The 13,536-nt window shown below is 40.4% G+C and overlaps 1 protein-coding gene across 1 annotated transcript in view; it reads right to left on the bottom strand.

The window, feature by feature from the left end:
* The window catches only part of LOC105538534 (sarcoma antigen 1-like), a 15,676-nt gene extending 2,218 nt beyond the window's left edge, over nt 1-13,458 (bottom strand). The window contains 8 exon segments of the mRNA XM_011978418.1: nt 894-1,034; nt 1,281-1,421; nt 1,667-1,807; nt 2,056-2,203; nt 2,876-2,970; nt 5,715-5,847; nt 10,699-10,785; nt 13,148-13,458. Coding sequence (XP_011833808.1) covers nt 894-1,034; nt 1,281-1,421; nt 1,667-1,807; nt 2,056-2,203; nt 2,876-2,970; nt 5,715-5,847; nt 10,699-10,785; nt 13,148-13,192 — 931 coding nt within the window. The 5' untranslated portion in view covers nt 13,193-13,458.
* Between the last annotated feature and the right edge of the window lie 78 nt (nt 13,459-13,536).

Below are 13,536 nucleotides of genomic sequence, written 5' to 3'. Positions count from 1 at the left end.
AGTGCATTATGTCAGTGCCACAGGTATGTCCCTCTGATGCTCAGTTGCTAGGAAATTATCCCACCCATAAACCAGGAGGACATATCAGGTTGTGATTTGAGACCCCACGGTTTTAGGCCAGAAAAGATAATAAAACAAAACCACCTTCTTCCCTTGATGACACTATGCATGCATATGGAAATCAAGAAGGACAGTATAAGTAAAAAACACACATACACCACAGATCCCTGGAACTCATTGCTGGAATACTAGCTCCTGCCACATTAATAAACCCAGATAGAACATTTGGCAAGACGTTATCCTGTTGTGGGTGGCCATTTTCCATCCTTGCTTCATGGACATGGTGATTGACAGTAGCATCTGGAAACCAAATAAAGAGGTCGAGCTGTGAGGTAAGTGCATTATGCCAACCACACATGTATATATCCCTCTGGATGCTCAGTTTTTAGGAATTTATCACGTAAAGCAGGAGGATATACCAGGCAGTGATCTGAGACCCCACAACTTCACCTACGAAAGACAATACAATAAAACCACAAGCTCCTGCCAAATTAATAAGCCCTGTTGAAGCAGTTGACAAGACGTTATCAGGTTGGGGTTGGCTCTTTTCCATTTTCTCCTTGGGGACATTTTAAGTGATGGTAGCATCTGGAAGCCAAATGAAGAGGCTGAGCTGTTAGTTAAGTGTGTTATGGTAACCACACAGGTATATCTCTCTGATGCTCACTTTCTAGAAAATTATCTCATAAATGGAGGATATATAAGGTTGCCATATGAGACCGCTGAAATTGAGGCCAGGAAAGACAATACAACAAAACCACCTTGTATGATTTTTGACACTGTGCATGCACGTGGAAACCAAGTAGGACAGCAATACAAATGAACAAACTTACACGGATCCCTGGTACTCATGGATGAAATACCAGTGGCTGCCATATTAATAAGCTGTGGTCGAAGAGTCAATAGCACGTTATCAGGTGCTGGTTGGACATTTTCCATCTTCTGTTCACGGCCATTGTGAGTGACTGTAGCATCTGGAAACCAAAGGAAGAGGCTGAGCTGTGAGGTAAGTGCATTATGCCAACTCACAAGTATATCCCTCTGGTGCTCAGTTTCTATGAAACTATTTCATAAAACAGTAGGATATATCAGGTGGTGATGTGAGACCCCTCAGATTTACGCCAGAAACGATAACACAACAAAACCACTTTATTCCCTTCATGGCACTATGTATGCATATGAAAACCAAGTAGGACAGTACAACTTATAAGTGGACATACAGAGATCTCTGGCACTTGTGGCTGGAATAGGAGTTGCTGCCATATTAATAAGTCCTGTGGGACCAGTTGACAAGATGTTATCAGGTTGGGGTTGACCATTTTCCATTCTCTCTTCACGGATATTGCGAGTGACGGTAGAATCTGGAAACCAAATGAAGAGTTCAAGCTGTGAGGTAAGTGCATTATGTCAGTGCCACAGGTATGTCCCTCTGATGCTCAGTTGCTAGGAAATTATCCCACCCATAAACCAGGAGGACATATCAGGTTGTGACTTGAGACCCCACGGTTTTAGGCCAGAAAAGATAATAAAACAAAACCACCTTCTTCTCTGCATGACACTGCATGTGTATGAAAAACAAGTAGGATAGTACAACTAGTAAACATACACTGATTCCTGGTACTCATGAGTGAAATACCAGCCCATGTGAAATTCATAAGCCCCGCTGTAATAGTAGACAAGAATTTATCAGGTGCTATTTGTTCATTTTTTATCTTCTATTCACAGATAGTGTGAGGAACAGTTGAATCTGGAAACCAAACGAATAATTTGAACTGTGAGGTAAGTCCACTATGTCAGCCCAACAGGTATATCCCTCTGATGTTCACTTTCTAGGAAATTATCTAGGAAATCAGGGGAGGATATGCCAGACGGCCATCTGAGACTCCACCAATTGAGACCAAGAAAGTATATACAACAAAAGCAACTTCTACCCTTCATGAAAATATGCATGCCTATGGAAAACAAGTATGACAGTACAACTATTAGCGGACATACACAGATCTCTGGTACTCATGGATGGAATACCAGCTGCAGCCCTATGAACAAGCCATGGGGAAACAGTTGAGAAGACTTTATCAGTTTGGGATTGGCCATTTTCCATCCTCTCTTCACAGATGTTGTGAGTGATGGTAGCATCAGGAAACTGACAGAACAGGTTGAGTTGTGAGGTATGTGCATTATGACAATCTCACCAGTATATCCCACTGATGCTAAATTTCTAGGAAATTATCCCATAATGCAGGAGAATACATCACATAATGATTTGAGTCCACTCAAGTTGAGGTCAGAAAAGATTATTCAACAAAACCACCTTCTTCCCTTCATGACACTACGCATGCATATGGAAACCAAGGACACTACAACTAATAAACAAACATACACAGATCCCTGGTACTCCTCGCTGGAATACCAGCTCCTGTCATATTAATAAGCCCTGATAGAACATTTGACACGACATTATCTCGTTGGGGTTGACCATTTTCCATCCCCTCCTCATGGACATTGTGATTGACGGTAGCGTGTGGAAACCAAGTGAAGAGGTTGAGCTGTGAGGTAAGTGCATTATGTCAACCCCACAGGTATATCCCTCTTTGTGCAGTTTCTAGGAAATTATCTGAAAAATCAGGGGAGGATATCCCAGGTGGCCATCTGATACCCCTCAAATTGAGGCTAGGAAAGAATATACAACAAAACCACCTTCTATAATTCATGAAAATATGCCTGCTTATGGAAACCAAGTAGGACAGTACAATTAATAAGCAGACATACACAGATCTCTCATACTCGTAGACGAAATTCCTGCTGCTGCCATAGCACCAAGCCATGGTGGAGCAGTTGACAAGATGTTATTAGTTGCTGGTTGGCTGTTATTTATCTTCTCTTCATGGATGTTGTGAGTGACTGCAGCATCTGGAAACCAAATGAAGTGGTTGAGCTGTGAGGTAAGTGCATTATGTCAACTGCACAGGCAAACCCCACTGATGCTCAGTATGCCATAAAGAAGGAGGATATACCAGGTAGCAATCTGAGAACCCTAAAATTGAAGCCAGAAAAGATAATACAACAAAATTACCTTCTTCCCTCATGACGCTATGCATATATGGTGCATAGTAGAATCCTCGTAGGACAGTATAACAAGTGAGCAAACTTACACTGGTCCCTGGTACTCATGGATGAAATTCCAGCTGCTGCCATATTAATAAGCGCTGTTGGAACAGTTGCAATGACATTATTGTCTGCTGGTTGGCCATTTTTTATCTTCTCTTCATGGACATTGTGAGTGACGCTAGCATCTGGAAACCAAATGAAGAGGTTGAGCTGCAAGATAGGTGTGTTTTGTCCCATCCTCCTCCAGAGGGACAGCTATGTATTCATCAGTTTCTAAAGAATTATTTATTTCATGAAACAGATTTACCACGTGGAAATCTCCGATCTTGCGAACAGAGATCAGGTCAGATAATACAATAAAACTACCTTTTTACCTCTTGGCGTAATGAATACATGCAGTAAAGAAGTACGACAGCAGAATAAACATTCACAGGTTTTTGTATTCATCATTTTGTATCATCTTTCTGCCCTTTACAATTCTCACTTGATATTATTTGTATAGTTCACCTATAAATACCATGCTGTGTGCAGCAGGAAGCCAGACTAAGTGACCCTCCTTAACCTGCTTCCTTTCTACCCCAAATATTCTGAGAAAATAGATGTGGCTATTGGAGTTGAACACTCTTATCTCTACTCCATCCTCACACATCTGTGGTTTTATATGATTCTATAGATCCTGCCCTTTTGTCTAGAAAAAGTGACTTTCTTTTCACTCCAGGTCTGATGCCTCTTTCATTTATTCATCGTCTGTGGCAGGCAGCATGCCAGGAGCTGGGGATCAGCAGTAAACACCCCAGAGAGCAATGTTCCCTGCCCTTGTGGACCTCACATCCTCATGGGGCAGTCAGACAGTACATGCACAAAGAGCAAATGAAACAAGCAGCATTGGGCTGGTTTGGAAAAGCAGTCCACAGGTCTGTGGGAGAGAGCAGCAGAGAGAGCCCCAGGGGCTGTGGCTGGTTTGGCAGGGCCTTCTGAAGAGGTGCCACTGGGCAGGGCTTAGAGGAAGAAGCAGAGCCTCCTGTGCAGAGGCAGAGGGAGAGTTCCAGGCTGCGGTGAGGCCAAGGGTAGGGGATGGAGTGGGGATGGACAGGGCACTACAGAGCTGAAGGACAGAGGCAGAGAGAGCCAGGAGGAAATGGATGGGACCTGTGTTAGGAGAGGGTGACAGAGGCCAGGCCGTGCAGAGGCTTGCAGACCAAAGTCAGTTCAGGATCTGTTCTGAGTGCTTAGGAGAGTTGAAGATGGGTTTTCAGAAGGGACATGGCATGATGTGATTTACGTGCTGACATAATTATCTAGCCACAAGGTTAGAGAGTATGCGATAGATGAGTGAAGATTAGAAACACAGAGCTAAGAAGATATTGTACTAGCCTGGACAGAGATCACGGCAGTGTGCACTGGAGGCATAGAGAGAAACGGTTGGATGCAGAATTTATACTGGGCATTGACTGCTGGACTTGCTAAGAGATGGGAAATGAGAGAGCAATAAAAGAATCATAAGATAACTCATAAGTGACTTTAAGTATTTTGACTTGAACTACTAAGTGAAAGTACACCAGGGGTATTCAGGAGATGTTAGGAAACTGACTGTGAGAGCCGAGTGCTGCCAACTCTTCCTGAATCTGGTTCAGTGACCTTATGTTGACAGCTTGAACTAGGCCATGGTGGGATTACTTGCACTATGGATAGCTGCAAACTATGAAAACCAGCACTCCTCAGTTCCCCATACCTGTGAACATCTGGTTGTTACACCTTTGTGGATGTTTTACCCAATGGATAGTGTCTTTAACTGAAATAGTGAAGGCTAAAAGTATAGTATTTTTGGAGAGAGGGAGGTCAGAAATTTGAGCATGTAGAGGGAGTTGAATTTTAGATGCCTATTAGACAGCCAGTAGAGATATCATGCGAGTAGTTGTATTTGAGTCTGGATTTCAGGAACAAGTTGTAGTGTAGAAGTATAATGGTGAGAGTTCTTTTAGTGTGAATCATTTAAAATTCTAAGACAGCATGGCATTACCTTAAGAGATACTATATTGAAGAGAAGAGACCCTAGGATCAAGCTTCGTGGCTCTGAAATATTTAGAGGTGGGAAGGCAGAGGAGAAAAACAAAAAAGAGAAGGAAAATGAGTCTCTAGTAACAGGGTAACAAATCCAGGTGTCTGGGGACCCAAGAAACTTTCCGTGCAGGAGGAAGTAAACAACTGTGTTGCATGCTGCTGAGACATTAATGCCAAAATGCAGCAAACACTGGTGACCTTGATGATAGTAGTTTCATTGGAGTACATTAGAAGCCAGACTGCACTGGGTTAGAGCGGAATGTGAGGACAGGCAGAAAGTGAGTAGACCCAAACTCTTGTTGAGCCCACCATCCCCTTCTGCCTCAGGAACCTCCTTCATTCATCTAATGCTTGCAGCAACTCCAAATTGTTGCACCTAATTAGAACCTTGCCCTTCCACTTGTAAATGTGCTCATATCTGTTGATCCCTCAAGGACAAATGTCCTTTGACATGGTTGAGGCCCAAAGATTGGATTCCCCCTCACCTTCCTGTTTGTCTAACCACAGGGACATACTCTTCCTTCTCTTAGATGAAGAGTGTCTCTTAGATTTTCTGGAATGTTTCTTTTTGCTTTGATGTCCTTTTGCAACCGGATTTACTTCATCACTCCTCATTTGCTGAAAAACATCAGTGAACATATTCCATTAAAGACAAATCCAACCATTGCAAAGTCATAGCCTTCATATGCATACACAGCCATGCATTTATATCATTAATGTAAGTTTTAGTCATAGGTCAAAGATTTCTCATCACTGAACACACACAATGCTCTTAGAAAAGGCAAGCTAATTTTAATCTAGTCTCAGTGAAACAAGGGAAGGTAAAATACAAGGTGTTATCCAAACTCAAACATGGTCCAGTCATGATAAATCAGAATGCTTGGGGAATGAGTGGCTTTCATCATACAAAGGAACAAACATATGGTTCTCTCTGTCATGAAGTACACATCATTTTGTCTCAGCACTTGTTAGGGGAGGAAAGAAAAAATAAATACCTTATTTTACCTTTTACTGCCTTTCTTTTTATGAGACAGAGTCTCGCTCTGTCGCCCAGGCTGGATTGCAGTGGCGCGATCTCGGCTCACTACAGGTGCCTGCCACCACGCCCGGCTAATATTTTGTATTTTTAGTAGAGACGGGTTTTCACCATGTTAGCCAGGATGGTCTCGATGTCCTGACCTTATGATCCTCCCGCCTCGGCCTCCCAAAGTGCTGGGATTACAGGTGTGAGCCACCGCGCCTGGCCTCTTTTAGTGCTTTAAAGTTATGTATTAGCAAATACTGATTAATACTTTATTAGATAATACATAAAGATAGTGAAGGGTAGGATAGTTTGAAAAGGTAAATTTTCCCACCTCCAACCTTATGGAGATTCCAATATGTTGATCTTGGACTCAGGTAGGGGTAGGGCGTGCTTTGCAAGGTTAGTGGTAGATAAAACATGAAATTGAAGGGTATAGTATATTAACTAAAAGCTGTTTTCATCAAAGGATAACCGAAGAATACGCTCCTGATACCAGAGGTACCAAGAAGAGCTGGTAATATTACTACTGAAACTATGCCAAAAAATTAAAAATGAAGGACTTCTACCTAACTCATTTTATGAGACCAGCATCGCCCTGATACCAAAACGTGGCAGAGATACAACAAATAAAAACTTCAGGCCAGTATTCCTGATGAACATCGATGCAAAATCCTCAATAACATACTGGAAAACTGAATCCAGCAGCACATCAAAAAGCTTATCCCCCATGAGCAAGTTGGCTTCATACCTGGGATGCAAGGTAGTTTCAAAATAGGCAAATCAATGAATGTAATTCATCACATAAACAGAACTAAAGACAAAAACCACATGCTTATCTCAATAGATGCAGAAAAGATCTTTGATAAACCTCAACATCCCCTTACATTAAAAGCTCTCAATAAACCAGGTATTGAAGGAACATACCTCAATATAATAAGAGCCATATATGACAAACCCACAGTCAATGTCATACTGAATGGGAAAAACCTGGAAGCATTCCCGTTGAAACTGGCACAAAACAAGGATGCCCTCCCTCACCTCTCCTATTCAACATAATATTGCACGCTCTGTCCAGGGCAATCAGGCAAGACAAAGAAATAAAGGGTATTCAAAAAGGGGGACAGGAAGTCAAATTACCTTTGTTTGCAGATGACATGACCCTATATCTAGAAAATCCCATTGTCTCAGCCCAAAAGCTTCTTAAGCTGATAAGCAACTCCAGCAAAGTCTCAGGATACAAAATTCATGTGCAAAAATTGCTAGCATTCCTCTACACCAAAAACAGGCAAGCAGAGAGACAAATCATGAATGAACTCCCATTCACAATTCCTATAAAAAGAATAAAGTACCTAGGAATATGGCTAACAAGGGAAGTGAAGGACCTCTTCAGAGAGAACTATAAACCACTGCTCAAGGAATCAGCGAGTAAACAAACAAATGGACAAACATTCCATGCTTATGGATAGGAAGAATCAATATTGTGAAAATGGCCATATTGCCCAAAGCAATTTAGATATTCAATGCTATTCCCATTAAATTATCAAGGACATTCTTCACCAAGTTAGAAGGAGCTTTTTAAGAATTCATATGGAACGAAAAAAGAGCCAGAATAGCTAAGACAATCCTAAGCAATAAGAACAAAGCTGGAGGCATCACACTACGTAACTTCGAACTATACTATGGGGCTACAGTAACCAAAACAGCATGGTACTGGTAGAAAAACAGATACATGGACCAATGGACAGAATAGAGAACTCAGAAATAAGATCACACAGCGATAATCATCTGATCTTTGACAAACCTGACAAAAACAAGCAATGGGGACAGGATTCCCTGTTTAATTAATGATGCTGGGAGAACTGGCTAGCTGTATGCAAAAATTGAAACTGGGCCCCTTCCTTACACCTTATACAAAAATTTACTCAAGATGGATTAAAGACTTAAAGTAAAACCCCAAACTATAAAAACCCTAGAAAAAAAAATATAGGCAATATTATTCAGGACATAGGCACGGGCAAAGATTTCATGACACAAATACCAAAAGCCATGGCAACAAAAGCAAAAATTGACGAATGGGATCTAATTAAACTAAAGAGCATATGCATAGCAAAATGAACTATCATCAGAGTGAAGAGCCTACAGAATGGGAGAAAACTTTTGCAATCTGTCCATCTGACAAAGGTCTACTATCCAGAGTCTACAAGAAACTTAAACTAATTTACAAAAGAAAACCAAACAACCACATTAAAAAGTGGGCAAAGGACATGAACAGACACGTCTCAAAAGAAGATATTTACGCAGGCAACAAACGTGAAAAAAAGTGCAACATCACTGATCATTAGAGAAATGCAACTCGAAACCACAATGAGATAACATCTCATGCCGGTCAGAATGGCAATTACTAAAACGTCAAAAAACTACAGATGCTGGCAAAGTTGTGGAGAAAAAGGACTGCTTTTATACTGTTGGTGGGAGTGTAAATTACTTCAACTATGTGGATGACAGTGTGGTGATTCCTGAAAGATTTAGAGGCAGAAATATCATTTGATCCAGTAATCCTATTACTGGGTATATACCAGGAGAAATAAAACTCATTCTATTACAAAGTATGCACAAGTATGTTCATTGCAGCACTATCCACAATAGCAAAGATGTGGAATCAACCCAAATGCCCATCAATCATAAACTGGATAAAGAAAATGTAGTACATATACACCACAGAATACTATGCAGCCATAAAAAGGAATGAGATCATGTCCTTTACAGAAATATAGATGGAGCTAGAAGCCGTTATCATCAGCAAACTAACGCAAGAAAAGAAAACCAAACAGCACATGTTCTTACTTACAAGTGGGAGCTGAATGATGAGAACACATGGACACGTCGGGCAGGGCAACACACACTGGGGCCTGTCGGGGGAGGAGTGGGGGGACGGAGTGCATCAGGAAAAATAGCTACTGGGTGCTGGGCTTAATACCAAGGTGATCGGTTCATAAGTGCAGCAAACCACCATGCCACACGTTTACCTATGTTACAAACCTGCATATCCTGCACATACCCCAGGACTTAAAATAAAAGTTGAAAAAAGAAAGAGTATGCTCCTGCATATTTAATGAAATTATATATTTCGGTATAATTTTCATTAAATTATACCGAAATATATAATTTTGATTAAAAATTTTTCCAAACCATTTTCATTTCCTGTAAAAGCGGAGTGGAGAATGTGTGAAAACATTTTCACTGAACATTTACTACCCTCCAGGTACTGTTCTAAATGCTTTACATGTATTAACTCAATCCTTGACCAATCCCTATGAGTGAGGTGTGTTTCTTATGTCTATTGTTAAAAAAGAGAAAATAAAGGCACAGAAAATTAAGGAAAAGCCTAACTAATTGAGGAGTTTGGGGAATGTGGGAGAATTACTTTAGTCTGGTTTTGTTACAGAAGAGGTTATTGTCTATTTGCGTCCTTATACCAACGGTCTTTTCCACGAGTGCAGATGCAATTCCCTTTGTCTTCATGTTTTAATAGTGAAGTTAGTATGTCTCTCTCATACACAACACATTAAGATCTCCATTAGGACAATCCAATCATGGCAACATCACCTAGTGCTTCATATTCCACGAGAAATACTTAGTCATTGTTTTAGACAGAGCACTAGTGACTTGGATAACAGAAACAGAGACTGTAGAATGCAATCTTGATACTAAAGTAGTTATTGTGGGGAGTGGGAAAGAATATAGACTCTGGAGTAAGAAAGATATGCGTTCAAACCTTGGCTGTATCTCCTATCATGTGTCACGTGGGACAAGCCTTTTGACCACTGTCAGCCTTGATTTCTTATTAAACGGTAAATAGTAATACACATCCGCAGAACAACTATGACCATTCAATGTGATAATTAAAAACATCAGTTTGGCCAGGCGCGAAGGCTCATGCTTGTAATCCCAGCACTCTGGGAGGCAAGGTGGGTGGATCACCTGAGGTCGGGAGTTCGAGACCAGCCTGACCAACATGGAGAAACTCTGTCTCTACTAAAAATACAAAAAATTAGCCGGGTGTGGTAGCGTATGCCTGTAATCCCAGCTACTCAGAGGCTGAGGCAGGAGAATCACTTGAACCTGGGAGGGGGAGGTTGTGATGAGCTGAGATCGTGCCATTTCACTCCAGTCTGGGTAACAAGAGCGAAACTCCGTCTCAAAGAAAAAAAAAAGAAAGAAATAATAAAATAAAATTCAATTTAACTTAAAAACATCAGTTCCTGGTACAATCAATCCACTCTTGGATCAAAAAGTTCCCATTTTACGTTCACATAAGTTTTCCTGTGTCATATTGTATCTTTTAAATCAAGAGAATTAATACATATAGTTTATATTCATGTTTCCAATGAGAAAATAATTATACCAAGAATGTCACAATTAGGGCAGAAATAGATTTATCTTACCGGCCCACCATTTGTAAACACATAGGCAACAGTATGAAGTTCTTCAGGTGGAGTTAGTTGACTCATTCGAAATGGAGAAGCCTGCATCTGCAGATAGTCCTCAGGACTAACTATGTGTGTTATTAGAACATTTTGATTTATAACTGGAACATAACTGGCACATAAATTGGCACTACACAGCTGAAATATATGATCCTCTTGAGAGTACATGATCACAGACTGTCTTAGCAATATGCACCTTGGTACCAAACAGAGTTTAGAATCTCATGTCTAGAATCTATATCATGTTCCGTGATCTAGAATCATCTCCCTTTATCCATCAGTCCACCATCACTACTTTCTGTAGGTTCACACCACTAGGTTAAACGACTCCCTTATGCTTCCACCACAGTTGGAGAACTGGCTGACCTTCCTCATACCACCATCCCAACTAAAAATCTATAATTCTAAATATTAAAACTTTAATATTTATAATGTCAATTTTCAATGAATTCCACAAGTTCATTTTTTTTTCAGGCTTAAAGGAGAAGTACGTATTAATGAGCACATACACTGTCCTAGTTATCCTACCTGCCCATCATTTATAAACACATAGTTCAAAGTATAAAGTTCTTCAGCTGGAGTTGGCTGACTCGTTTGAAGTGGAGGAACCAGCATCCGCAGATACTCCTCATAGTTAACTATGTGTGTGTGACTAGAACACTCTGATTAAAAACTAGAACATAAATGACAAAGAAATCGACACTATTCTTCCCACTGGAAGGGTGTAGGCTCCATGGCATTCTCTTATCATCCAGGGAATGCTGGGTAGTGGACCTAACCCTCTTTTGATAATTTGATTACATCTACAGATATTTTTCCCTGGGAAAGTACCTTTACATACAAACTTGGTGTACAATTTCAGAAGTGCGACCAGCCTAAGATCTGATTAATTTAGTGGACAGATGACCCCACTTAAAATCACCAAAATGGGGGTAAAAAGGGTTTGTGAACTGTTGCCAATTATCCTGGATACTATCAGTTTTGTTATTTCTGTGTAAATAAGGAATTCTCTGCTGAACTCACAGCAGTAAGCAGTGTGATATAGTATTTGTGTGTGCAATCTCTGGAATCTGAGAGACCTAGGTTCCGTCACTTTTCCAACTGGTTATACCTGGGAGAGCTACTTAAATGTACACTCTAAGATTCTATTTCCATAAAAAGGGCATAAAACAGTATCTAACTCGTGGTGCTCTTATAAGGATTAACAGAGACAAAGCACAAAGAGGATAGTGTATGTGCTGGTTAATACATACATTCCTTTAAGCTTGAAAAAAAAAAAAACTTGTGGGATTTAGTGAAAATCGGCATTCTATATATTAAAACATTAAAAAATTAACTGCTCATGCAATAAACAGCTTCCTACAAACTAGACTTGATACTTTCAAAATCAATAAAAGCCCGGCACAAAAAAAAAACGTGTTTGGTTTCAGCATACCAAATTTCCTTCTGGTTAACTAGTCGAAATGACTGCTACTTGCAATATCATAAGCATTTCTACGTGTGTAAGGTTTCAAATCTTCCTTTATGAAACAAATCATTTGTTATTCCTGAAGTTTTAAAATGGTGTATTTAATACAAGCAAGCAGAAGGAGGGGAATGATGAAAATTAGAGTAGAAGAAAATCAATGAAATTAAAAACAGAAAAATCAATGAAATCAAAAGTTGGTTCACAGAAAAGGTGAAAAAAAATCTAACAATCTTTTAGCTTGACTGACCAAGAAAAATAGAAAGGCCTACACCGATTATCAAAATCATAAATTATAGAGGGGTTATTAATACTGACCTTATAGAAATTAAAAGGAATACATTTTGAACAACTTTACGTCAACAAACTAAACAACTTAGATAACATGGAAAAATTCCTAGAAGACAAATTACTGACTCAAGAAGAAACAGGCTGGGCACAGTTGCTCACGCCTGTAATTCCAGCACTTTGGGAGGCCGAGGCGGGTGGATCACCTGAGGTCGGGAGTTTGAGACTAGCCTGACAAACATGGAGGAACTTCGTCTCTACTAAAAATACAAAATTAGCCGGGCGTGGTGGCACATGCCTGCAATCCCAGCTACTCGGGAGGCCGAGGCAGGAGAATCACTTGAACCCGGGAGGCGGAGGTTGTGGTGAGTGGAGATTACGCCATTGCACTCCAGCCCGGGCAAGAAGAGCGAAACTCCGTCTCAAAATAAATGAATAAATAAATAATTAGTAATTAGAAAATCGAATTAGGACTATAGCATGAAAAGGGATTTAATTAGTAATTTAAAATCTCCCCAGAAATACGAAGCAAGCCAAGATGGCTTCGCGTGTAAATTCTAACAAACATTTAAGGAAGAAATAATACCAATACTTAGCAATGTCTTCCAAAAAATAGCGGAGGAACACTACTTCATTCTGTGAGGCCAATATTACTCTGACATCAAAGCCAGAGAAATATATGACAAGATATATTTGCATGTCAGCTCCAAATTCACCTTTTTATCCTGCTGTGTGAGAAGGTTCTGCGTTCCTCTGCCTCTGTCCGCTGTGCAGTTGATAGTGAAGACCGCCTAAAGAGAGCACCAGAGTCAGCTAAGGGGAGGGCTGCGCTTCCTGGTTGTCTGGCTGGCGCCCACGGTCCTGCTGAGCACGAAGCTTCTCTTCCGGACTCTGGCGCCCCACACAGGTTCCCAGTGTTAGGCTGGGGCAGGGTACGCCATGGCCGGCAGCTTCCCTTCTTTTTATTTTATTTTATTTTATTTTTTTATTTTTTATTTTATTTTATTTTTTAAATTTATTTATTATTATTATACTTTAAGTTG

This window comes from Mandrillus leucophaeus, unplaced genomic scaffold, assembly GCF_000951045.1.
Source record: "Mandrillus leucophaeus isolate KB7577 unplaced genomic scaffold, Mleu.le_1.0 Scaffold1032, whole genome shotgun sequence".
Taxonomy (NCBI): Eukaryota; Metazoa; Chordata; class Mammalia; order Primates; family Cercopithecidae; genus Mandrillus; species Mandrillus leucophaeus.
The sequence above is the reverse complement of the archived record's forward strand: the minus strand, read 5'-3'. Positions and strand labels throughout refer to the sequence as shown.